Genomic DNA, 27710 nt, shown 5'->3' with positions numbered 1-27710 from the left:
AGCCCGGTGAGGTAGCTGTAAATTAACTTTGTTGTCCTGTTTTGGTGCCTTATCTCCCTCAAACCCTCCCCTCTCCATAAGAGAACCATGAATTCAGGGGGAGAGCTTCAAACAGTTTTTTTTTTCATGCAAAAATGCATTTTTGGCTAATAAAAATTCTGCAAAAAAAAAAAAAAAAGTAAACGGCCGTGACACTTTAACATCAGTGATTTGGCTGCCAAAAAACACCAACATGTGCTTGTATGGGTCAACGGTCTATAATTAGACTATTGTGGAGAATAAAAAGTAACAGGAAATATGACTCCTCTCCCCCACTACAACATCAATTTGTGACGCCAATAATTTACTGATCTGTAAAATTGTGTTTTTTTTAATTTAGGTTGTTGAGCTGCTATTGGCTCGTGGAGCAAATAAAGAACATAGAAATGTTTCAGACTATACCCCTCTAAGCTTGGCTGCTTCTGGTGGTTATGTCAACATCATCAAAATCTTGTTAAATGCTGGTGCTGAAATCAACTCCAGGTACGTGCAGAACTTCTAAGTTGGACCTTAATGGTGCGTTCACACCTACAGGATCTGCAGCTGATTTTCTGCAGCAGATTTCATTTAAATAACTAAACACAGCATCAAATCTGCTGCAGATCCTGTAGGTGTGAACGCACCCTAAAGGAGAAGTCCGGCGAAAATGTTTGTTAAAATTTTGTATTGCCCCCAAAAGTTATACAAATCACCAAAAATATACACTTATTACAGGAAATGCTTATAAAGTGCTTTTTCCCTGCACATCAAGGCTTCACTTCCTGGATAACATGTAAATAGTTATAAATGGAAAAGGGTCTATATTGTGCCTTTGCTAACAGAGCACTTTTTCCCTGCGCTAAGTTTATCACAGTGCACAGGCACAGTCATAAATTTGGAGCAGACAAGACTTGGAGTATCTGCGCCATTTCGCCCAATAAAATGGTTCATCTTCATATTTGCGCCATTTTAAGGCATACATTGCCCTACTTGTTAGTGTGCTTTCGAGCTGGAGTGGATTTAAAATCAAATCAAAATCAAACATAGCACTTAACATATACATACAAATAGAGCAATTCTGAGAACAGATGTGAGTAATGTTAACATTAGAAAAGGTACAACTTTTTGTGCAGTAGAGTGATTGCGCAAAAACTCTGATTTTCTATGTCAAAAAACATACATCCCCCCCCCCCCCCCCCCCCATTCTTTTGAGCTGATCCTCTTTATGAATATTGAGGTGGTGCTTTGCAGTAAAGACACAGGCTGCTCATCACTGCAGATCATTGGATGAATATTCATGAAGAGGGGCGGACAGGCAGGTGGATTGGTGCACCAAGGGCCCTAGTCCCGACCCCAGTGCACAAACCACCTAATTAGCATATTAATACTACTGAGGATTTCACTAAAATGGAGCTGAGGATAAAGATAAGAAAATTCTCTTTCTCTTTAGTGTCCTCAGCCCTATAGAAACATAACAGCAGGTTAGAGTCGTCTTTTCCTTTAAGGTCACATTAAGGAAAGATTAAACTGTTGCTGTAAATGTAAAAAAAATCACATGGTCTTTTTCTTTTCCAGAACTGGAAGCAAGTTGGGAATATCCCCCTTGATGTTGGCAGCCATGAACGGACACACTGCTGCTGTTAAGTTACTCCTGGATATGGGTTCAGATATTAACGCACAGATAGAAACTAATCGAAATACAGCACTTACTCTTGCCTGCTTTCAGGGAAGAACCGAAGTGGTTAGCTTGCTGCTTGACAGGAAAGCTAATGTGGAGCATCGAGCAAAGGTAAATAACACGGATGGAATGTTAGTAGCCAGGTTGTAGAATTTGCTTAGAGTGCTCCATATAGTAAGTGTTGGTATTTCTGGAGGTTGTTGCACAGATATGCAAGCTTAAGTATTGGTCATGGAATGGCACTTATTTTACTTACAGTGAGCAATTCCATTGAAGAAATGGAGTGTCAGCTCCTCCAGGTTGCAATTACTCTTGTGCAGTTAAAGGGGAACTCCTCAGTACTTATCAGCTGCTGTATGTCCTGCAGGAAGTTGTGTGTTCTTTCAGGTCTGACACAGCGCTATATGCTGTGACCTCTGTCCGTGACAGGAACTGTCCAGAGCAGTAAAGGTTTTCTTTGGGGATTCGCTACTGCTCTGGACAGTTCCTGTCACAGACAGAAGTGGCAGCAGAAAGCACGGTGTCAAACTGGAAAGAATACAAAAATTTCTCCGGGACATACAGCAGCTTTTTTTTTTTGTTTTAATTTTTATAATAAATTTCCGACATATAAAACGTAAGAACCAGAATCTTATACAAACAGCACATACAGCAGCTGATAAGTGCCGGAATACTTGAGATTTTAGCATTTAGCATAATTTACAGATCTGTTTTACTTTCTGACACCAGTTGATTTAAAAACATATTTTCTTTCCCTTTGAAGCACCCCTTTAATAAAGCTATTGTTCCCTGTAAGCAAGGATAAGACTTTTAATATTGCACCATTTATACAGCTGTTATACCAGCTTTGATGTCTTAAGCGTCACCCTTGCCCTTGACAAGTATTTTTCTCAAATGACTTCCATCCTGTAACAATTTACGGGAAAGCAGCTTAGTAATACGATTGCCATGCCCTACCTTGTATTCTAAGGCACCAGAGATTACATGCCTTCCCATTTTTTAGTATAGAATGAGGACTGCTTTGATGTCTGTGTAATATACTGACTTGTCTTTCGCTGTCCATTCCTCTTACAGACTGGCCTAACGCCGTTAATGGAAGCTGCATCTGGTGGTTATGCAGAAGTAGGACGGGTTCTTCTTGACAAAGGTGCAGATGTTAATGCCCCCCCTGTGCCATCCTCGAGGGACACCGCTTTAACCATTGCTGCTGACAAGGGCCATTACAAGTTTTGTGAGCTACTTATTAGCAGGTACATCCAGAAACTATTATCACTGTGTGTTTGATATTCTCATCCGGCTGTCCATTCGTATTTGTCCCCACTTACGACCAGACCATCATTTAAAATTCCTACTGGCGTTTTGTCTTGTCAGAGGTTTTTACTTGCTTGAAGGATCTAATACATAAGGCAGTATTTGTTGAACAGTTTTCTTTTTACAGGGGAGCTCACATTGACGTGCGCAACAAGAAGGGCAATACTCCACTTTGGCTGGCTGCAAATGGTGGTCATTTAGATGTCGTACAGCTGCTTGTTCAAGCCGGAGCAGATGTGGATGCAGCAGATAATAGAAAAATAACTCCACTAATGGCAGCTTTCAGAAAGGTATTTATGACCTGTAAACTTGTTTTATGTGTCAGAAATTGTCCATTTTGCTTATGGTAAAGCATACCTATCACTACAAATAACTTTAGACATGTCCTGCGACCCACTGTGATTAGGTGATATAGCTGTGGAGAGATTGTGGCACTCCCCAGCCACTCATTCCATCAATATAAGTAAATGGAAGTCTATGAGAAAACATTGACGAAATAAGTGGCAGCAGGCTGGAGCGTGGTTCCATTGCCGCAATCTCGCCATGGCTAGACTGGGTCTTAAGTTACTGATAACAGAGGGTCTCACTGCTGACATATCGTCAGATGTGTTGAAAGTTATTTGTACTGACAGTACCCATTTAAACTGTACCTGTTCTGCTCTTTTAGATCAGCGGCAAGAGCCTCTGTTAGGGCCGTATTACACAGCCCGATATTAATGAGCAAGCGGGCGCCGACCTGTCAGATGGAATATAGCGGTGGTTTTCTGCTGCCGCTTTTAATACACGGATAACCGACCGTCCCTATTGTGGATCATTTTCTTTTAACATGACCTATTAAACCAAGCAATTATTGGCCGAAATGGCTGGTAATCGGCCTAGTACAGTCGATAATCATTTGGAAAATTCGGGTCTCCATGGATATGGAGGCACAATGAGGCCACAATAGCTTCTGCATCAGTAAAGGATGTCGCTGCTGATTTTAGAGGCAGCCCATCGTGATGGGTACACTTTAAAGTGGTTGGTTTGCAGTTAACATTGTTTCTGTCTTCTATTGCAGGGTCATGTTAAAGTAGTGCGGTACCTTGTAAAAGAGGTAAACCAGTTCCCATCAGATTCTGAGTGCATGAGATACATTGCTACCATCACAGATAAGGTAAGGTGGCCTTAGCAAGTATGTTAGCATGTCTAGTATAAATCGCACAAATCATTTATGTATAGGTTACACCACCTGTTATCAGTTGATGGAGGCAGCTGTCATTTTCTGTGTTTTTTTTTTAACCTTTATACCTACATAACGCTTGTAGTGAATGCAAGGGTATTACAGTGTATAAAATATTAGAATTCTGCTTATATCAGTTGTACTCACGTTTCTGTTTTATAGGCACGTTAGAAAAGCCAAACAGTAGTTGGTGTACATCTGCATAGCTGGTAAGGTTGTAAGCACCCAGTGTGGACCAGCTGTATTTAGGATTACATTTCAGGTCCAAAAATTTCCATTTACTTAGGGATGTTGCAAGTAGTATTTCTTGTTCTTCTGTTTAAAGAAAATGTCAGCATTGTCCGTAGGGATCAAGATTAGGTCTTGATGACTCACGTGATTGTTGTTGGGCAAGCAATTTTATGTATGATGTAATTTCAGGAGATGTTGAAGAAGTGCCACCTTTGTATGGAATCAATTGTACAAGCCAAAGACAGGCAAGCTGCTGAAGCTAACAAGAATGCAAGTATCCTCTTGGAGGAGCTGGATCTAGAGAAGGTAAATGTGCTTAAGGACTTTGCTAATATAAATGTAGGTTGCTGACGTTTGGCTGCATCTGGTTTTTCTTTATGTAGTTTCTGAAGCCAAACACAGGAACAGATCGTAAATGGAGGCCTCTCCTCAAGTCCATTCTTGACTTTGGCTTCAAAAACTAAAATACGCACATCCATTCATCCATTCAAGTTCATGGCCCAAATGACCAATGCAAACACTAGTTTTTAAAAAGTTTTCACTTTAAAGAAAGGCCCTCCCGCCCCCAGACTGCTTCTTTAAAGGGAATCTGTCAGTAAGTTTATGCTGCCTTAAATGAGGATAGCAAAACTAGTGATATCATTCTATTCAGCGGCTCTCCTCATATGCTGGAGAATGGGATTCCTACTTCACCACTCCCCCCGCCCTCCAGCCCCTGATTGACAGTTGACTGCATATACACAGCATGGATAGATAACTGCCAGTCAGCAGCTGGTGGGCGGAGTTTTCTGCTGCTCATGAATATCTAGGAGGATATCTCCGAAAAAGGGATACATCATTCTCTCTAGCTTCTTTCTCACTAGTTTATGCAATCCTTAAATTGAAAATAGGGCAGCATAAACCTGACAGAGCTGCTTTATTGTTGCAGAAAATATATAAAAAACTTGAATTACACCTATTAGCACAATATTCATGCTTCCCCTATCCCCTTATTTGTTTTTAACTCTATTTGTAGCTTCGAGAAGAAAGCAGAAGGTTGGCTTTGGCAGCAAAGCGAGAGAAGCGCAAGGAGAAACGAAGAAAGAAGAAAGAGGAGCAGAGAAGGAAACTCGAGGAAATTGAGGCTAAAAATAAAGAGAACTTTGAGCTCCAGGCCGCTCTTGAGAAAGAGAAGCAAAAGGTTGAAGGTAATGAGGGTCATTTTTTACCTATATTTATGACCTAAACCAATGTGCATGTATCCTTGAGTTGCACTACTTTGCTTTAATGGCATTTTTATTAGCATTTTGACTAGCAATCTGTATGTTCAGTACTCTGCTAATGTGAGAAATGGGCACAAATAATGAACATTCATCATTATTTTTGGATAACAGATGAGCCGCAAGTGTTAACAGAGCCACCCAGTGCAACGACCACCACCACTATTGGGATATCTGCTACCTGGACCACATTGGCGGGCTCACATGGGAAAAGAAATAACACTATAACCACAAACAGCACGAAACGGAAAAGCAGAAAGAATAAAATTGCTGAAAATGTGCAGATAATATTTGAGGACCAGCTCCCCATATCTTATGCACAACAAGAAAAGTTAAATGGAGAGTCCAAAAGTAGCAGCACCTCAGAAAGCGGAGACAGTGACAACATGAGGATCTCGAGCTGCAGCGATGAAAGCAGCAACAGCAGCAATAAGAGTGACAATCATTCTTCTACCAATGATGGTGGTCTGCAGAGCAAAAAGAAGCCGTCTGTTCTAGTCTCCTCCCCAAAGGAAGAAAGAAAAATACCTTCTAAAACATTGGGAAAGTAAGTTTGTGCATGTTTTTGTGTGCATTCTGTAAGTAAAAAAAAAATTTATAACAAAAAAAGTATAAACGTATCGGTTTCCTTAAAGGGTTAGGGTAGGTTCACACTTCTTTTGCAGTTGTTTTTTTTTATCCATTTAATAAAAAAAAAAATTTAATGTAAACAAAAACGTGAAAGACCAGGTTTTTTTGTATGCGTTTGGTTCCCTTTTTTGGCATAAATAGAATAAAAAACAGACTGCAAAAGGGCAGTGTGAATCTAGTGTTATTATAGTTCTAGGTATTTATTTTTACTTGTTGCGCAGCTGAATATAAAATTAAAATTGCTTAGGTGTTAAACTCATCTAGCATACAAAAAACATTGCCACTTTCTTCAAGAGATAGCACCCCTCTGATCTCCAGTTTGCATGGTGCTTTGCAACTCAGTGGCAATGTTTTGCCAACGCTGGATAACCCCTTTAAAAGGCGGGTTTTTTTTTTTTTTTTTTGAACTGCGGGCCCGTGCACAGTGCTGGTCTATTCCAGAGTACTGGCCGGGCATGAAGCACTGGAGGCATATCACAGCAGATTTCACGCTGTGAGTTTATTGCAATGAAATCCGCTGCGATAATGATTACTATGTAACTCAATGGCAACGTATTCCCACGGCAGCGTGTTATGTGCGTTTATTTGTACCATGCGTATTTCCTGCGGAAAATAAGCTGCAAGTCGTTAACGTGTGAATGCACCCTAAGAAAACTTTAAGCTGATACATTATGTAAACATTACACATTTCAAATGAACAAGCGTTTGTGTCCAGAGTGATCAGATCTGTGGTGGAGAAAAACCGCACAGAAACCTAAATTGCTTTACTGAAAACAGCATTTTTAAGTTATCAAGTATTATATGGGGTAGCGGAAGGGTTCAATTGGTGTCTTGTAATTTCTTCTTTCATGTTGTGAATTATTAAGAATTGTTTCTTGATGCGTTGTATATTTTCATTTATATTTTTCATTGTCTTGAAGGTTATCAGAATCTATAATTGAAACAACAAGCAATTCATTGTCCACAAGTAAAACGGGCCCTTCTCCACTTTCATCTCCTAATGGAAAATTAACTATTGCCAGTCCTAAAAGAGGACAGAAGAGGGAAGAAGGGTGGAAAGAAGTGGTTAGAAGGTACGTTTCAGTGCTCTGAGCCTAGGAGCATACTGCATAATCAAGATGTTATGACAAAAAAATTGCTACTATAGCAAAGGCTTATTATTTAGACTATTGTTAATGACTTTATTGATGTATACTTTTGACTTTTTATATATATATATATATATATATATATATATATATATATATATATATTTGTTGGCCTGGGTGTTCAGACCCCAACTGAACACTAGTGTGGAAGAGCTCACAGCTGAACACTTCTCTCCTTATTCTGTGCACCCAACACAAGATGGTCCCTTTTAACCAGTGCTTCTCGATTCCAATCCTCAGGCCTCACATGTTTTGAGTCCTGAGGACTGAAATTGAGGAGCACTGCCTTAAACTTGCACTAGGAGTCTGTCTCCAGCGCACAGAGATTAGAAGAAAACACACCTTCATTCTCAGCGCCCTGTGCACTTTAGGGATATATGAAGTATCTAACTTGCTGATATTTTCCTTTTTAAATAAGTTTCCTACCTTCAAGGAGAAATCCAGGGAACATTTTCCAGCAGGCAGGAACATTATAAACAAGCACTGCTTACTTATGGCCGTTCCCCTGAAGTGCTGTGTCGCAGGCTCCCGGACCCCCGCTGGAACTCATTTTTTCCCTGGGTTCTAATGTCACGACTCGGGGAGGGGGGAGAATTATTACAGAACCCCAAAACCCTAATTAGCATGAGTCTTAAACCGTAACAGACCAATAATGAGGGTAACTTTCCTTCATCCTCTGCACCCCGTGTGATATATCGAGATATCAGCAGGTTAGGTTCTGATATTTTTTAGATGATGTTTTTCCTTTGAATGTTCACTACTACTGGCTTGTTCTAGCAGGGGTTGTTTTTTTTGTGTATTGCCCATTTAAATCAAGCCGTTGCAGATGAAGTAGTTTAACTACTTGTTGGTTCTTTTTTTTGCCTGTAGGTCAAAGAAAGTGTCTGTACCATCAACAGTCATTTCACGGGTCATTGGCAGGGGTGGCTGTAACATCAACGCTATCAGAGAGTTCACAGGAGCCCACATTGATATAGACAAGCAGAAGGACAAAACCGGTGATCGCATCATAACCATCAGGTAAACAGACTGAAGAGGGATGATTAGTGGTCAGAGTCTAGCTGAAAACTGCAGGATGACAGCTGCCCTGGATAGATGTATGTATGCATTAATAGTAATGCAATATAGGTGAAAGTTTATTACAAAGAAAATGTGCTTTATTCCTTAATTCCAACCAGAAACGGCAGACAATAATAGTTTATGGCAACGATTTAGTCCCTGAGAAGTCTGTGAGAAGTATTAGGACGGTCCTGGATCTGGTGGAGTGTGACATTGCATTACTACTAGTGCCATGGTTTTTCCTACATGCTGACTAGAGGTTGAGGAACCCATTTCCACAGAGCACCTACCTCGGATGAGGAGTGCGGTTACAAACCTCCGAAATGCACTGGATAGATGTGGGTTTTTTTTTGGCTATATAAACTGTTGCTATACATGTTGGCAGAGAACAGGAAAGGGTAGGCAGGTTTTGTTACTCCATCTTTCGAGCTGTATCAACAAAGCATGAAATTGCAACAAGCAAAACACTTTTTTTTTTTTTTTTTTTTTTTAAATTTTTTTCAAGCTTCATAAATCTCCCCCTTTGTGCCATTTTACACTTGTCTTGATTTGAGCAAACTTCTTTGAGTGTCACCTGATTCCTAGCTCTTTTTTCTTTGATTCCACAGGGGAGGAACAGAATCCACCAGACAAGCTACACATCTGATTAATGCACTTATTAAGGATCCTGATAAAGAAATAGATGAACTGATCCCAAAGAATCGCTTAAAAAGCTCCTCTGCAAATTCTAAAGCTTCAGTATCTTCAACCTCTACCACTGTATGCTCTGTAAACAATTCAGTAATGGGAATCAAAGTAACAGCTGTCACAGTTTCCTCGTCATCACAAGCTGCCTCCGCCCTCACTGTACCGGCTATTACTTCAGCGACTGCTCACAAGCCCATAAAAAACCCAGTGAATAATGTGCGGCCAGGATTTCCAGTATCTTTACCTTTGGCGTACCCACCTCCACAGTTTGCTCATGCTTTACTTGCTGCTCAGACTTTCCAGCAGATCCGTCCTCCACGGTTACCCATGACACACTTTGGAGGACCATTCCCCCCAGCCCAATCCACCTGGGGCCCATTTCCTGTCAGGCCTCTAAGTCCTGCACGAGCTACCAACTCTCCTAAATCTCACGTGATGCCTCGTCATACTAACCAGAATATCAGTAGCCCTCAGGTGATCCCAGGAGTCCCTTCGTCTACTAGCCCAACAGCTACCACAAACTCTGCGGCCTCAGTGCCTGTCTCGTCTACAAATGGGAGCCTCAACTCACCTTCAGTCAGGAGACAACTTTTTGTCACAGTTGTCAAAACCTCTAATGCTACTACAACCACAGTTACCACAACTGCAAGCAATCACATCACCACACCGACAGCCTCAACCTGCCCTGTTCCCACTGCCAAAGAACATCATCCTATGTCATCACCCTCATCACCTTCCCCACCATCCTTGCCTGGAGGGGGATCTAGAAGCAGTCCCTCTGATTGCCTGACGTGTTCTCCAAACAAAGGGACCTCACTTTCCACTGAACAGGATTTGGTTATCCAACCTGTCATGGAGATTACTAGCTCAGGCAACAGTAAGCAAGCGAGTTCTACCTCTGGGAGTACCACAATGCACTCGGCTCATCCACACCCACCAGTGTCTGTATCACAGGATTCCCGACCTTCACTGATGCAGACACAAGTCCCTCCACCTCCAGACCCAAGAATGGCACCATCTCTCAACATGGCAGTCAGTGGTCCCACTCACCAGCCTGCTCCCATTCCTTCTAATATCCCAGCATCTTATCCCCTGACCCAGTCCTCTATAGTGTCTACACCATCTGCTGCTAAAATCGAATCCCCTGCAGTTAGATCTCATCTACACGGAACAAACCCCGCACATAAGAACCAAGTCACAGTTCAGAATTCCTCTGTGTCAGGTATTGTTTCTCACCCAAATATTAAGCGACCCCAAAGTGTACCTTCAGGTCCACATCCTTCCAATCTAAGTACACAAAGTGCTGCTCAGAGTTCCAGTCATCCGTCAGCTAAGCCCATGGCCCCCAATTTCAATTCTCCTTTACCCTTTAGTCCATTTAGCACACTCTTTGAAAACAATCCAAATCCCACACATCCCTTCTGGGGTGGATCTATGGTTTCCTCACAGTCTGCTTCAGATTCCATGCTTTCCACACAGTCTTCATATTTGCCAAATCCAGAGTCTATGCTTCCATCTGATACTTCCAAAGCCCCAGGTTTCAGGCCACCAATGCAAAGGCCAACTCCAAGTCAGTCAGGTAAGATATATTATATTTTTACTAAATGAATGATCTATTTATTGATCCATAAATGTGCTGTACGTTCCTGTTTTGTTTTTTTATAAAAAATTTGTGAAGAAATGTGTCAAAAAGTTCTCATAACAGCGCTGATTCTTTTAATATATTAAAATTGCTTTTCTTCTACTGAAGGTATTGTGAACATGGATTCCTCTTACACATCTGTGGCCTCATCCACCACTCATTTGGGTACCTTTGCCTCGAACATCTCTGGCGGTCAGATGTATGTGCCTGGAGGAGCACCTGCAGCTGCTAATTTCAACAGACAACATTTTTCTCCCCTCAGTTTACTGACCCCGTGTTCATCAGCATCTAGTGGTAAGTTGAGAAGGCATATGCATACTGTGTATTTTGAGGCCCTTTCACACATAGAGATTATCAAACAAATGTTTGTAGGACAATTTGTCCCTGATCATTGACTGTAAAAGGTCTGGCAATCCGGCGGCAACCTAATTTTAGCCAGCCCATCTAGGCGTACGCAAACAGGCTTGGAGTATGGCCTTGTGCTTAGTTGTACCTCCTTTAACCCTTTGAGGACCAGGCCCAAAATGACCCAGTGGACCGCGCAAATTTTGATCTTTGCACTTTCGTTCTTCCCTCCTCCCCTTCTAAGAGCTCTTGCACTTTCAGTAATGGCTTGTTTGTTACAGGAATAGTTGTACTGTGTAATGGCGTCTTTTTCATTTTACCATTACATGTTTGACGGAATCCCAAATATATTATTTATGAAGATATAAATAGGTGAAATCGTAAAAAAAAGAATGCAATATAGTAACGTTTGGGGGGTTCCCGTGTCCACGTAATGCACTATATGGTAAAAGCGACATGATACAATTATTCTATATGTCAGTCCGAACACAACCATATGCAGGTTTACACATATTCTCTAATGTTATATATATATATCTTTCTTGTGCCTGTCATTGGGGGACACAGCACCAGTGGGTATAGGCTACTGCCACTAGGAGGCGACACTAGACAGAAGAAGTGACTCCGCCTGGCAGGCTATACCCCTCCTACAGGCACCAGGCTAACCCAGTTTTAGTCTAGTTTCCGTAGGAGGTAGACACAGGTGCCACGCACCTCTTTATTTTAGTTTTATTTCTTTTTCTTCTTTCCTAGGTTATCAGGGGGACCGTCGGCGTGGGCTGCCACACCAGACGTAGCCTCCCCCTAAAGGTGCACTGGAAGTTTTCACTTCCCATGCGCCGGTCACCCGTCCCCCATTGTCAGCTCCCTGCGGCAGGATGGTGCAAGGTTACCGAGGGGGTGACCCTGCGAGCACCCGAAGATGCCGGACAGGTGAGTAGTCCTGTCCTTGGGGGGCGGGGGGTCATCCTGGCTAGGGCAACCAGTAGCCTCTTCCCTGCTCTCCCTATTCCCCATTGCCAAAGGGGCACACTTCCCTGCAGCACAGCCCTCCCTCCCCTATCCCCTGTCCTAGCTGGACAGCTTGCCTCCTGCTCCCCCTCCTCATCACCCTCCTACGTTCCCACGGAGCCACTGCAGCACGCAGCGGCTTCATAGGGGACAGCTGGGGGGTTGTTGGGCACCTCTCTCCTCCTTTTGCCTCCGGCGGTCGCGTTTTTTGGCGCTCCGCGGCGCCGTCTCACTGCTGCCGGCATGCCCCACAAATTTAGGCCCCGGCTTCTGCCGGAGCTAGGCTGCGTCGGCGCAGGCTAGTGATGTCACTGGGGGCGCCCGCCCGTTTTTCGGCTCTTCCCGCCACAGCCCTTTCTCCTATTGGCTACTCTGTAGCCCCCACCTTTTCTTCCTGTTCCCCCTCCCTTCCTCCTCCTCTTGCCGGCAGCAGCTTCAGCTCGTGGCCACCTACTGTTATCACTGTCTGCCAGTACAGCAGCCTCAGCTCCCTGTGCACAGCAGCAGTCTAGCATCCAGTGCAGCTATTCCAGCGTGCACCAGCTACAGCTTCCAGTGCAGCCGTTCCAGCGTGCCTCAGCTCCAGCGCGCCTCCAGCAGCAGGACCCTCCAGGGTATCTCCTGACTCCCCTTCCAGAGGACTGTCTCATAAGAGACCTAGACTCTGTCTCACGGTCGCCCTCTAGGTGTTCCTCAGACCTTTCTCCTCCCAGATCCACTGCAGGCGGTTCCGCTTCCCAGCGACCCCTCTCCGCCACCTCGGGGGACCCCTCTGACTCTGCTTCAGAGTCTGACAGGGAGGATCAGCTGGCCTCTGCAGTGCAAGCCTTGATCCGTGCAGTGCGAGACACCTTACATATTGAGGAAGAGTCCTCTTCTACCTCCAAGAGTGAGGTTTCCTTCCGTCGCCATAAGCGACAGCCATTGGTTTTTCCCAGCCATAAGGATTTTGAGGATCTCCTAGCCAAGGAGTGGAATCACCCTGACCGGCGGATTCCATCCTCTAAGCGTGCTGAGGCTTTGTTTCCCTTCTCCCCTGACTTGGTCACTACATGGACAGTGCCCCCATCTGTGGATCCTCCGGTTTCTCGACTTTCCAAGTCAACTACTCTGCCTCTGGCAGATGGTGCTTCACTCACTGACCCGGTGGACAAGAAAATCGACGCTTTTTCAAAGTCTCTTTGTTGCAGCTGGTTCGGCCCTACGTCCTACCTTTGCTGCATCCTGGGTCAGCAAGGCTTGTTCGTCTTGGGCCAGGCAGCTAGTCCATGACCTCTCCCTGGACACCCCGCATGAGGATCTCCTGTCTCTGGCCTCACAGATTCTACATGCGTCCAAATACTTGTGCGACGCTTCTCAGGAAGCTGCTCGTTTGTCTGCTCGGGCCCTGGCAAACTCTGTAGCCATCCAACGCTCTGTCTGGTTAAAATGCTGGTCAGCTGACGCCGCCTCCAAGAAGGCTCTGACTTCTCTTCCCTTTGCAGGAAACAGACTTTTTGGGGAGCGGCTGGATAAAATCTCGGACGCTACGGGGGGGAAGAGCTCCTTGCTTCCTCAAAACCGATCCCGGCGCCCTCAGCCTCCCAGGCGTTCCAGCCCTTTCCGCTCCTTTGAGCCTCCGCCGCGTCGTCGCCCGGCTAAGGATACGCCTCCAGCTCCTTCTAGGAAGCCCTCCTTCAAACCCCGCCCCTCCTGGCAGCCCCGTTCTCGCCCTTCTAAGGGTCCTGCCCCCAAGTCTTCTTCCTGAGGGTCCTTCCCCACTCAGGTCTCTCCCTCAAGTAGGGGGTCGTCTGCTCTCCTTTAAGGAGATTTGGCTCGCCTATGTGTCCGATGTGTGGGCTTGGGAGGTGGTGTCCTCAGGGTACAAAATAGAGTTCGTGTGCATTCCACCTCCTCGCTTTTTTCCATCAAATCTCCCACGCTCTTCGGCACGGCTTTCCGAGCTTTTTCGGGCGGTTCAGAATCTCCTAGCTCAAGGAGTTGTGGTCCCAGTTCCTCCCTCCGAGCACTTCCAGGGATTCTATTCCAATCTGTTCACAGTCCCCAAAAAGGACGGCTCGGTCCGTCCTATCCTGGATTTGAAACGGCTGAACAGGTTTGTTCGTCTTCGGCGGTTCCGCATGGAATCCTTGCGGTTGGTGGTCGCGTCTCTAGAGCAGGACGAATTTCTTGCATCTATAGACATCCACGACGCCTATCTGCATGTTCCCATCGCAGCCAGTCATCAACATTTCCTACGTTTCGCCGTCTGTTCTGGACATTTCCAGTTCGTTGCCCTGCCCTTCGGGCTCGCCACGGCGCCTCGGGTCTTTACCAAGATCCTTGCACCTTTGATGGCTTTGCTTCGGTCAAAGGGGGTGGCTGTCCTGCCATACCTGGACGACCTCTTGGTAAAGGGCTGCTCCAAACAGGACACTTTGTCCAGCCTCCAGATCACACTCGATCTCTTGACCAATTTCGGTTGGGTGATCAATTACCAAAAATCTTCCATACTTCCCTCCCGCTCTATGGAGTTTCTCGGGATGCTATTCAACACCGAGACGGCCCGCGTCCTCCTTCCTCCCAACAAAGTTGCCTCCCTGCGCTCGGCAGTCTCTCTGCTCCGCTCAGGCGCCCCCTGTTCGATTCGCCTTTGCATGCGAGTCCTGGGCAAGATGGTCTCCTCTTTTGAGGCGATCCCCTTTGCTCAGTTTCATTCGCGCCCTCAGCAGCGGGCGATTTTTGTCTCAGTGGGACAGGTCCCCTCTGTCTCTCCACAAGAAGATCCTCCTGTCCCCTGCTGTTCGCAGGGAGCTTCTTTGGTGGTTGACGTCTCCGGTGGTCCTCCTCGGCCGCTCGTTCCTCCCCCTCAATTGGCTGGTCGTCTCTACGGATGCCAGCCTGTCCGGGTGGGGGGCTGTCTTCGGGAGCCACACAGCTCAGGGCTCTTGGTCGCCGATGGAGGCTCGGCTTCACATCAATATCCTGAAGCTCCGGGCCATCTTTCTCACCCTGTCTCAGTGGACCGATCTCCTGAGGGGTTACCTGGTCAGTGTTCAGATCGACAATGTCACCGCCGTTGTTTATCTGAACCGTCAAGGCGGCACCAGGAGCCGCTCTGTCATGACCGAGGCCGCTCGCATTCTCCATTGGGCGGAGCGGTTTGTTCCAGCTCTCTCTGCAGTCCACATTCCCGGGGTGGACAATTGGGCGGCGGACTACCTCAGCCGTGAAAGACTGGATCAGGGCGAATGGGCTCTACATCCCGAGGTGTTTCTTCAAATCTGCCGGCGGTGGGGATTCCCAGACGTGGATCTCTTCGCCTCCAGGCTGAAACACAAACTCCCCATCTATGTGACTCGAGCCCGGGATCCTTGCGCGTTCACAGTCGACGCCTTGGTGACCACATGGCAGCAGTTCTCCCTGGTTTACGCCTTTACTCCTCTGCCCATTCTCCCACGAGTCCTGAAGCGCATCAAGGCACTCTGCGTTCCCGCCATTCTTGTCGCTCCAGACTGGCCTGCTCCGGTCCTGGTACGCCGACGTAGTGCACCTCCTGGCCGACGCCCCCTGGCGCCTTCCCCTGCGGGCCGACCTCCTTTCACAAGGGCCAATATTCCACCCCAATTTACCTCAGCTGAGTTTAACGGCGTGGCTGTTGAAGCCGCGGTATTGAGGTTTCGTGGGTTCTCGGAACCAGTCATCCAAACCATGCTTAAGGCCCGTAAGCCTCAAGTCAGCTCGGATCTACCATCGCGTGTGGAAGGCCTTATTTTCTTGGTGTGAACAGAATAATTTTCACTCCTTGGTGTGTTCCACGCCCAAGATTCTTTCTTTTTTACAATCCGGGCTGGATAAAGGCCTCAGTCATTCCACCTTGCATTCGCAGATTTCCGCCCTGTCTCTTCTTTTTCAGCGGGCTCTTGCTTTCTGCCCTCAGGTGAAGACCTTTCTTCAGGGGGTGGTCCATTTGGCCCCTTCTTTTCGTCAGCCTTTAGAGCCCTGGGACCTTAATTTAGTCTTTGAGGTTCTACAAGGTCCTCCCTTTGAGCCTCTTCGGGAGGTGTCTCTTTGTTTCCTTTCTTGGAAAGTTGCCTTCCTGGTGGCGATTGCCTCCATCCGTAGGGTGTCTGAACTGGCAGCGCTCTCTTGTCGCTCCCCTTATCTGGTCCTTCACAAGGACAAGGTGGTGCTTCGTCCTCTTCCTTCCTTCCTGCCGAAGGTCGTGTCTGCATTCCACCTTAATGAGGACATCATTCTCCCCTCTTTTTGCCCTGCGCCCTCCCATCCTAGGGAACGATCCCTGCATTGTTAAGACCTTGTCCGGGCCATACGGATCTACTTGTCCGTCACTGCTTCCTTCCGCCGCTTGGATTCCTTGTTCGTGGTCCCGTCGGGTCCGCGCAAGGGGCTGGCGGCTTCCAAGACAACCATTGGGCGTTGGATCAGGGCAGCCATCGCAGAGGCCTACCGCGTTCGTGGCAGGGCTCCACCTTTTCGGGTCACCGCTCATTCTACTCGAGCTGTGGGGGCCTCTTGGGCGGTTCGCCATCAGGCCTCAGTGTCCCAGGTCTGCAAGGCCGCCACCTGGTCTTCAGTTCACACTTTTTCAAAGTTTTATCAGGTCCATATCCTGGCTTCCTCTGATGCCAGTCTGGGCCGCAAGGTTCTGCAGGCCGCCGTGCGTTAGGCAGGCCGCATGGGGATTGTAATCTTCTTTCCCCACCCTCTGGGACTGCTTTTGTACGTCCCACTGGTGCTGTGTCCCCCAACGACAGGCACAAGAAAAGAGGATTTTTTTGTACTCACCGTAAAATCCCTTTCTTGTGGCTTCATTGGGGGACACAGCTCCCACCCTGTTTGAGGTTGTGCTCCCGGGGCTTGTTCTGTTGTTGGGGTTTTCGTTCCCGGGACCAGCCTGTTTTTTTGCCTGTTTTTGTTACTACTTTCTACTGCTTGTGTCTAAACTGAGTTAGCCTGGTGCCTGTAGGAGGGGTATAGCCTGCCAGGCGGAGTCACTTCTTCTGTCTAGTGTCGCCTCCTAGTGGCAGTAGCCTATACCCACTGGTGCTGTGTCCCCCAATGAAACCACAAGAAAGGGATTTTACGGTGAGTACAAAAAAATCCTCTTTTTTTAATGAAATCCTTTTTTTTGGCAATTAAATATTAATAAAATGGGCCTATTGTGACGCTTATAACAGTTTTATTTTTTCACCTATGGGGCTGTATGGGGTGTCATTTTTTCCGCCATGATCTCTAGTTTTTATTACCATATTTTTGAAGATCGGACACTTTGATCACTTTTTATAAAAATTTTTTATATATAATGTAACATAAAATCGGTAATCCGCGCACTTTTTCCCCTTTTCGTGTACACCGTTCCCAATGACGCTTGTTATAATTTAACAGATCGGACAATTACGCACACTACGGTATATTATATGTTTATTTTTATATGTTTTATTCATATAATGGGAAAGGGGGGTGATTTAAACTTATATTGGGGGAGGGGTTTTGGGGTAGTGTGTTTAGTGATTTTTACCTTTTTTTTTTTTTTTTTTTTTTTTTTTTACACATCTTAAGTCCCTTTGGGGGACTCGTACATAAATAACTTTGATTTTTACACTGATCACTGCTATGCCATAGGCATAGCATTGATCAGTGTTATCGGCGCTCTGCTCATTGAGCCAATCGGACCGCACGGAGGCAGGTGAGAGACCTCCGGCGATCCGTTTTAAAGATCGGGACCCCCGCAGTCACTTTGCAGGGGTCCCGATCGGTAAGTGAAAGGGGACGCCCCCTGTCACACTTAAACGCCGCGGCGTTTAAGGAGTTGAAGGGGTAGTGCGGCGGTTAAGAATTATTCACAGAATAACACACATTACAAAAGTTATACAACTTTGTAATGTATGTTATGTCTGTGAATGGCCCCCTTCCCTGTGTCCCACCACCCCCCACCCGTGTACCCAGAAGTGTGGTGCGCTATACATACCTGTCACGTGCCGACTCGTCTCCGATCTTCAGTCATTGAAGTCATCTTCGGACGGCCCTCTGCCTTGTCATCGGCTGCGCACCATGCTTCCGGGTACACGGGTGGGGGTGGTGGGACACGGGGAAGGGGGCCATTCACAGACATAACATGCATTACAAAGTTGTATAACTTTTGTAATGTGTGTTATTCTGTGAATAATTCTTTACTGCCGCACTACCCCTTTAATGTCACGCTGCAGCGTGTCATTAACGGTGAGCGTGTCACTGTTTCCTTATTTTTTTATTTATTTTTTTGCAGAGATCAATAGTACAGGTGATTTTAAGAAACTTTGTAATTGGGTTTATTAGCCGAAAAATGTATTTTTATCATGAAAAAGCAGTTTGAAGCTCTCCCCCCTGTCTTCATAGTTTTCTATAAAGAGGGAAGGGGTGGAAGGAGATGAGGCACTAAAACACGACAACAAAGTTAATTTACAGCTACATAACCGGGCTATCTCCTCTGAAGTCTGCACTGACCTCTGAATACTGGCTTTCACACAGCTGCCACTGTGAAATCCTTTGTTCTCTGCTGGTGACTAATCTCCCCCCTCCCCTCTCCATAGGTTACACAGGGCTCGACTGATTTAAGAGCTGAGATTTACTGATAATGAGCAGTGAATGAGGGATGGGGGGGGGCTGGGGAAGGTATTTTTGAATGCAGATAATGGCATATTTGCCTAATAATAAACCCAATTACAAAGTTTCTTAAAATCGCCTGGACTATTGATTTCTGCCCCCCCAAAAAAACAAAACACAAGAGTGACACTTAACTTTTGCTTTATATACTGATTGAATGTCTAAAAATTGTAAAAAGGCACATCAGCCAACACCTATGCTGTTATTAAACTTCTAGTCCAGCATATATTCGAGACACAGGTCTTCCATGCAAATATCTTCAAACGACCTAAAGAATCACTTGCTTTGCCTCAGTGTAGGAATATAGAGACAGTCTAACTGGTTATAAGCAATATAATAACCAAACTTGAGCTTAAACCATACCAGCGTCTCCCTCTCCTTGAGCCTAAGGGGCCTATTCCACGGTAGCGATAATCGGCTGAATGGGGCAGATTATCGCTCGGTAGAATAGAGAGAACGATCAGCCGATGATCGTGTCATCGGCTGATCGTTCATTTAGGTTTAAACCTAAAATCGTTTGCCACCCGCGCATCGCTACGGTGGAATAGCGGTGCGCGAGGGCGACCGACGATTCAAGCAGAGCAGCATACATTACCTGCAGGGCTTCTCCTCTGCTCAGTCTTCCTCCCCAGGTCCCACTCGCAGCATCAGCTCCGGAGCGGCCTGACTGAGCTGTCAGACGCTCGGCCAATCACTGTCCAGGAACGCCGCGGCCAGTGATTGGCTGAGCGGTTTGTCACCTCAGTCAGGCTGCTCCAGAGCAGATGCTGCGAGCGTGACCCGGGGAGGAAGACTGAGCAGAGGAGAAGCCCTGCAGGTAATGTATTGCTGCAAGGACATTGGTAACTATGTCCCTGCAGCCGTCGCTTAACGATCATCGGGGCCGTGGAATAGGCCCAGTAAACCAGCGCCGATCTATTAGATCGGCGCTCGTTTACATCATTGCTCGACCCGTGGAATAGGGCCCGAAGAGCCTGAGGATTAGGTCTGTATGGTGTAGAAACACTTTTTTTTTTTTTTGCTGCTCACGTTTGGTTATGAAATGTTGCTTTTAAGTTCAGCTGTCCCTATATTCCTGCACCGAGGGCATTCTTTTGGTCGTTTGGAGGTTACATGTTTGGGCCATCATATTATGATGGATAGTGGATTGCTGCGTTCACAGGCTTGGCTGCAGGATTGTCACTTAGTCTGCTCACAGTAGAGTTGTGCCTATCCAATAGCACAACTCAATTACCAAGTTAGTGTTAAAAAGTCACGTTAAAAGTGCAAGTGCATTGTGTGCTTGGACCACCCCTACGCTTGGTTTATCTGTTTTTATGCTACGATTGTTGAAGCTGGGCTGGTAGTATGACAGCTAGGCTGGCTTTCACTGTAACTACTATGAGCTCAGACACCTCAGTTCCTGGTAGATTCACACCTTTCATGCTACAGTCAAATCGTGACCATGAAATGTGAACAATTTGTGTGCACCATTCTCACCATCACCAAGGATCCTTGGTGGCGAAAGGTTTCCATTGCAGCTGGGGACCTTGTAAAAGCCCTCAGAACTTCCATGGACATCCGACTACCCAGCCATGGCTTCAGCATGGCTGGGTACATTGTGTTATGTTGACAGGCTTAATACATTGCACTGGAGTAGTGCAGTGTATTGTATTAGAGATCTACTGATCGCTGTTGTAGACCCCCTGTGGGCCTAGTAAAGAGTAAAATAACGCAATTTAAAAAAATGTTAATGTACTGCTGGGCGGTGTATGTCAGGACCAGGTGCAGTATTAGTCATGTTTGATCTGCAGTCACAGATTGGAGAAAGGTGCAACTATTGGAAAATGCCATTTATGTACAGAGGCCTGTATAAGCTGCTCAAAAAAACAAAAAATAAACGCTTTGTGCTTTTATACTTTTTTTGTTAGATTCTTCAGCCCAGGCTGTGTCTACTGGCGTTCGAGCACAGTCTCCTTCACCTTCAGGAGTTCCTATGGTGGCTGAGAAACCCAATTCTGTGTCTCAAGACAGGAAAGTCCCTGTGCCAATTGGAACAGAGCGATCTGCACGAATACGGCAGACTGGGACTTCTACACCATCTGTACTTGGGAGTAACTTGGCAGCGTCCGTGGGACACAGTGGAATATGGTCTTTTGAAGGAATGGGAGGCAGCCAAGGTAACGGGAAAATATTTCATTTGTGTTGGTGTAATTGTGCTGTATATACAGTTGTACTTGAACATAGACCTTCAGGATACAGCAACAAAGTCCATGTAAGAGGCAATTCTTATACACTGTTAGCACCAGGATATTTGAAACTTCACAATTTTTTATTTTTATTTTATTTATTTTTTTGGCCCTGCATCGGTCAAACACTGGTGTTAGAAAGTTCTGTTGGGCTGGCAAACTTAATTTATACCCAAATTCACCTAAAACTCAATTCTCCAAGTCCTAAATTGAGCTGAAGGGAAACAAGTCAAGTAAATGAATTCATTAAAAAACTAAAATTTTAGACATTTATTGTAGAGATTGACCCATTATCATATATGTGTGGGGCAAAAGTATGTGAACATTTAGGCTATGTTTACACACAGCATTAATTAGTGCTGTTTTTGCTTTGAATTGTGCAGTTTGCGCTAGAATCGCGCTATTTTTGCCACGATTTATAAAGAAAGTATTTATATTAAACCACAATTTTACAATTTGCAGTAAAATATCACTAATTAAACAATATGTGTGAACATATTAGGATTAGCTTTAGGATTGGCTGATAATTTTAAAAGTTAAATTAGTTGTTTTCAGTTAGTGAGATAATGTTAGGTTTAAGTGAGTGACCCCTGTTAGCAGAGTGGAGTCACATTGCAGGGGTGCAGATCAGAGGTGCAGCCCCTTTTATTTGGACATTTGGATATTTTAAATATTGTAAACACACTATTGATCATCGCAGCATTTAAAAAGTTTAATCATGTCAGTGGGATTTAGTCCTTAGCAGACACCTCCTGTATATGGAGAAGGCTCCACTTCTGAGCCTACCCTATACACCACCTTACGACCACCAATGTAAATATACTATGAGCAGTCGTGAGGAGGTTAAAGGATTGGTGTACAAAGAAATTGTTTTTGTGTTTCACGGATTCTAGACTTTTTCTCCTGTTCTATTTTGGTCATTATGCATGCTTAAGACCAGGGATAGGGAACCTTCGGCAAAATTCACATTAAGCCTGGACATGAAGAGAATTGTAGTTTTGCAACCACTGAAGGGCCAAAGGTTCCCCATCCCTGTTTCAGATTATTAGGTTTAAATCTTAGTACCTATAATGTCCCTACTGATAGTACATGTCCAGCAACAAAGTCTTTACTTTTTGTTATAGATAAAGTATCAGACTGGTGCCACACAGGCATGGGAAATCACATGATGCACAGGCCTATGTCCGATCCAGGAGTGTTTTCCCAACATCAAGGAATTGAGCGAGATACATCTGGCATTGTAACGGCTTCAGGAGCATTCCATCAACATGTGCCTGCTGGCTACATGGACTTTCCAAAAGTTGGGGTAATAGTCGTTCTTTACTTGGTTTTCATTTATGGCTTACTGCGGGTCAAAGCCCATTTGTTAACTTAAAACCACAACTGTCTTGATGTTTATTTCTGATCGGTTGTCTTGTATTTTTGCCCATATGAAGTTTTTGTTTTGTTTACAGGGTATGCCATTCTCAATGTATGGAAATGCAATGATTCCTTCTGTAGCTCCAATGCCGGATGGCACTGGGGGACCGATTTTCAATGGACCTCATGCTGCTGATCCTTCTTGGAATTCACTCATAAAGATGGTATCAAACTCCACAGAGAATGGGCCTCAAACTGTAAGTTGGTTAAGAAAAAAAGTAAAAATAAGTTTTTAAATTGAAGAATATTGTTTACACTGATCATGGCCCACACATCATGTAACCTCTTAAGGACCAATGGCATAGGACTATGCTGTTAAGTCCAGTGGTTTTAGGAAGCCAGCTCGGGAGCTAAGCTAGTTTCATAGAGGGGGAGCAGCTAATAGCAGAAGCCAGGTCCTGAATGTTAATGATTGGCAGTAGCAATTGCACTGTTGTCCATTAACACCCATAAACACGGTGATTGGCAGCATTTTAAGCGTCACTGTCTGATCAAGACCCCTGCAGTGTGACACTGGGGATCCTGATGGTTTTTCCTCACTGCATTAAGTAAAATACTCACCTCCGTGCAGTCCGATTGGCTATCTTCTCATAGTCTGCCTCAGCATAGCATGGCATAGCATTGACCAGTGTTGGCAATATATTGATTCCTTTAAGAGTACCCTAGGGGAACTTAATCTTTTGTGTACAAAAAAAAGTGACTTTGGGAAGAAACATTAAATCTGAAGATAAGTTTCCATGACTTAAAGGAGAAGTCCAGCAAAAATTTTTATTAAAGTATTGTATTACCCCCTTAAAATGTATACAAATCCCCAATATAAACTTATTGCAGGAAATGCTTATAAAGTGCTTTTTTCCCTGCACTTCTGCATCAAGGCTTCACCTCCTGGATAACATGGTGATGTCACGACCTGACTCCCAGAGCTGTGCGGGCTGTGTCTGCTGGAGAGGATGATGGCAGAGGGATGCTCAGTGTCCCTCCAGTGCCCTGTGCCCCTTAGTGTTCTCTGCCATCATCCTCTCCAGCAGCCACAGCCCGCACAGCTCTGGAGTCGGGTCGTGACATCACCATGTTATCCAGAAAGTGAAGCCTTGATGCAGTAGTAAGTGCAGGGAAAAAAAATCACTTTATAAGCATTTCCCGTAATAAGTGTATATTAGGGATTTGTATAACTTTTTGGGGGGGCAATACAATACTTTAATAAAAAATTTCACCGGACTTCTTTAAATTTGCACACAGACCCTTAGTTTATTTGATCCGTGTTCGGGCGCCCCAGTCAGAAATGGTGTGAAGGAAACATGGAGTAAACATCCCGGCTAGGTTTACTTTTTCATCCTAAAATCTGTTTGTAAACTTAACATATTCTTCCTTGTTGTTGCAGGTATGGACTGGAACCTGGAATCCCCACATGAACAGTGTACACATGAACCAGATGGGTTGATTTGAATGACCTCGCTAGCATGGAAAATCCTTCAGCGAGTAGGGCAAATAAAATACAATACCTTCATACCACAGAGGCAAAAAGATGACATACTCCCAGATCATTCTACTGATGTGCTTGACTGAAGTGTGTAGGCTTTTTGCAGATGAACTTACTAACTGACCTTTTTCTGTGACCGTTGTGACCGCCCAGTTCTCATTACCACAAATTTCACTATAGTTAGCCCTCTCCCACCTTTTTATTTTTCCTTTTTTTTTTCTTTTACTTTTCCCCCTTTTTTCTTTGTTTATGGACATAACGTTTCCTTTTCCCTGAAGCTGTTTGGCTGGTTGGTTTTAGTACTGTAAACTGCTTCTGAGCAAACACAGAAAAATTAGCAAAAATTACGTTAACTGATTCTGAAGTTTTAGAATGGCAAATAAATGTACAATTGTTTACATAACAGAAATGGCTAAGCAGAGAATTCAGTATGTCAGTATAGAGGCTCTACATTATGTAGACTTAAATTAATGTGAGATGTACCTTCATATTCAGAAATCTGGATGTTTCCTTCATACATTAAACTATTAATAAGCATACAATGTTTCCTTGTTTTATTTTAGCGCTACCTGAGCATGGATATATGGATGGATATAGAGATAGAGATACACACACACACACACCTATACACACACACACACACACACCTATACACACACACACACACACACCTATACACACACATCTAAACACCTTTCCTTTCAGCTTTTTCAGCCTCTCCAGGGGATTTCTATTGTTACTGCCTTCACACTTAATAAGATGATCACAGTTTTTGCTCCCAGGGTCTGTGCATATATTCTCTGATTATTTAGGAGAATGTTGATGAAAGTATGATCACAGTTTTTTCTATACAGACTTGACAGGCACACAGCACTGGTTCCACCCTCTCATGGGATTTTGGTATGTTAGGAGAGGTGCAGCAGGTTCTAGGAAATGTGCATTCAAGGTATAGAGGAAAAGCAGGAGATCGCTGGGAGTCTGACCTCTGTACTCCCCGCTGATCTCCGTATCTGGCTCCTGTATTATGCATAGAGCAGCAGGTATGTCGCGTGACCCGCAGCCCTAGCATTTCTATGGAGCAGACGGAAAGAGATGAGGACAGTGCTCTTCTGGTGTACTCAACTCTTTCCGACGCTCCCCAGGAATGAGCCACTGTGGATAGGGAAAAAGTTGATTTTCCTGGAATACCACTTTAAAGGGAAAAAAAAATCAATTAAAAGTTATATAGATGTTCCTACATAATGTAGTACCATATCTGTGCAGTTCTGCCTCATTTGGTAGTTGATTGACATACAGGAAGTGAAGAAACTGGCCCCTGTGCCAATCCACATTGTCTCCTGCTCCCTCTGCTATCCCCCCTCAGGAGACAAATCTTCCATGCCTCTGTCTTATTGTGTGTGTTTGCTGAGCACAGGCCGATGATGAAGACTGAGGGCAGGGCGTGATGTCACAGGAGGCTTGGCTGGATCTTGTCTCCCACCCCCCTGAATGATTCCCCATACCTGACCAGCCTCTCCAGCCTACACCAAAGCAGACAAGGAGTAAAAGAAACTGCTGCAACTTTACTGATTGTGCAAAAGTCTGCAGTGAATTTAGGGCTATGTTAAGAATCAAGCAGTTCAGCTCACCCAAATTGTGCACGACCAAAGTAAAGGCTGGATAATGGAAGTAGAAGCAGGTAAGCACATCCAATAAAATCTTTATTTTTCGATCCATTAAAAAAAATAGGAAAAACATAACAAACACGTTTCTGGTTATAAGTCCTTAATTATAGATATTCTGTACACACGTAAGCTAGGACATTAGTAGGGGAATACAAACATAGTCCCTCCCAATCTCCACCTGCTTCCCATTAAGCTCAAGCATAGACATACACAGGTGGTGCATAAAACATTCCATAGAAATACATAATACAATATTACAATAAACATTTAATAATTCATGAGTAAATCCAGTCTATAATTCAGTCCTTTTGGAGATGAAGATTTAAGCATAAGAATCCAATTACCTTTCCGGTTTAATAGATTTTGTCTTCTATCACCTCCACAGACCGGGCAAAATACTCTCTCAATGCCCACTATGGAAATTAGGGCTGTGTTCACACATGTTGGAGTGTCATTGCAGTACTGCAGTGTCTTCACAAAAATGATGCAGTAACACAATTAAATGATGCTAAACGGCAGAGAGGCACTGCCAATCCCATCTGGACAAAAGCTGGACATAAACAGTATATCCCATGTATATCATCTAATTTATCTAATAAAGTCCTTGTTGTGGTGCTAAACTTCAAACATTAACCCCTTAACGACATCGGGCGTAAATTTACGCCCTGATGCCGGTAAGGGAGTTCAGAGCGGTGAACCGCGCCGATGCCGCGTGTAGCCCGGGACCGTAGGTATTAGCGGGCACGGTCCGATCGCCGTGCCCGCTAATACAGTAATCAGATGCAGCTGTCAAACATGACAGCTGCATCCGATTACCGGACGCAGCGTCATCTCTGGTGTCTAGTGGGGAGATCGCTCCTCCGGGATGTTATCCCGGAGGAGCGATCTCCGTGAATGAAGCCGGCCGGGGACCGCTCCAAGATGGCACCGTCCCCGGCTCGGCACTCGTTTACTTCCGGCTGCAGCAGCCGGAAGTAAACGAGTGCCTATCTCATGGATATCTGCAGCATATCTATGCTGCAGAGATCTCAATGAGAGATCAAAGCACTTATACTAGAAGTCCCCCAGGGGGGCTTCTAGTATAAGTGTAAAAGTAAAAAAAAAAATGTCATTATTAGTAAAAAGCCCCCTCCCCTAATAAAAGTCTGAATCACCCCCCTTTTCCCAGGTTATAAATAAAAGTAAATAAATAAATAAACATGTTTGCTATCGCCGCGTGCGTAATCGCCCGAACTATTAATTAATCACATTCCTGATCTCGCACGGTAAATGGCGTCAGCGCAAAAAAATCCCAAAGTGCAAAATTGCGCATTTTTGGTCGCATCAAATCCAGAAAAATTGTAATAAAAAGCGATTAAAAAGTCGTATATGCGCAATCAAGAAACCGATAGAAAGAACACATCATGGCACAAAAAATTACACCTGACACAGCCCCATAGACCAAAGGATAAAAGCGCTATAAGCCTGGGAATGGAGCGGTTTTAAGTGTCGTATATTTGTTGACAATGGTTTAAATTTTTTACAGGCCATCGGATACAATATAAGTTATACATGTTACATATCATAGTAATCGTAACGACTTGAGGAACATATATAACAAGTCAGTTTTACCCCAGGGCGAATGGCTTAAAAACACATTTCCCCCAAATAAACAAAATGCGTTTTTTTTTTCAATTTCACCACACTTTGAATTTTTTTCTGGTTTCGCAGTGTACTTTATGCAAAAATTCAGCCTGTCATTGCAAAGTACAATTAGTGACGCAAAAAATAAGGGCTCATGTGGGTGTTTAGGTGGAAAAATGCAACTGCTATGGCCTTTTATGCACAAGGAGGAAAAACCGAAAACACAAAAATCAAAATTTGCTCTGTCCTTAAAGGGTTAAAGATGCTTGATAATTGGAGATTAGAAGAATTTTTTTAAAAATAAAATTCAAAAAGTTCTTTACTTTATTCCAATATCTGCATTACAGGTAGTAACCGTATGCTGTGTGATGTTACAGGTAGAGAATACAGCGTGCTGTGTGGTGTTACAGGTA

At 44.6% G+C, this 27710-nt stretch overlaps 1 protein-coding gene across 6 annotated transcripts in view; it reads left to right on the top strand.

Moving 5' to 3' along the window:
• Window positions 1-24542, top strand: part of ANKRD17 (ankyrin repeat domain 17) — a 96793-nt gene extending 72251 nt beyond the window's left edge. For all 6 annotated transcript variants that reach the window (XM_069978298.1, XM_069978301.1, XM_069978299.1 and 3 more), the window contains 16 exons: window positions 380-522; window positions 1594-1807; window positions 2771-2946; window positions 3135-3297; window positions 4065-4160; window positions 4647-4763; window positions 5473-5644; window positions 5831-6263; window positions 7267-7419; window positions 8365-8514; window positions 9162-10819; window positions 10991-11176; window positions 20794-21042; window positions 22236-22417; window positions 22566-22727; window positions 23912-24542. In XM_069978298.1, the coding sequence (XP_069834399.1) occupies window positions 380-522; window positions 1594-1807; window positions 2771-2946; window positions 3135-3297; window positions 4065-4160; window positions 4647-4763; window positions 5473-5644; window positions 5831-6263; window positions 7267-7419; window positions 8365-8514; window positions 9162-10819; window positions 10991-11176; window positions 20794-21042; window positions 22236-22417; window positions 22566-22727; window positions 23912-23971 (4314 nt within the window). In that variant the 3' untranslated portion in view covers window positions 23972-24542. The remainder of the gene's footprint in view (window positions 1-379; window positions 523-1593; window positions 1808-2770; window positions 2947-3134; window positions 3298-4064; window positions 4161-4646; window positions 4764-5472; window positions 5645-5830; window positions 6264-7266; window positions 7420-8364; window positions 8515-9161; window positions 10820-10990; window positions 11177-20793; window positions 21043-22235; window positions 22418-22565; window positions 22728-23911) is intronic.
• Window positions 24543-27710: the final 3168 nt, after the last annotated feature.

This window comes from Dendropsophus ebraccatus, chromosome 7 (assembly GCF_027789765.1).
Source record: "Dendropsophus ebraccatus isolate aDenEbr1 chromosome 7, aDenEbr1.pat, whole genome shotgun sequence".
NCBI classification, from domain to species: Eukaryota; Metazoa; Chordata; class Amphibia; order Anura; family Hylidae; genus Dendropsophus; species Dendropsophus ebraccatus.
Note: the sequence above shows the minus strand (reverse complement) of the source record. Positions and strands in the feature narration are given on the sequence as shown.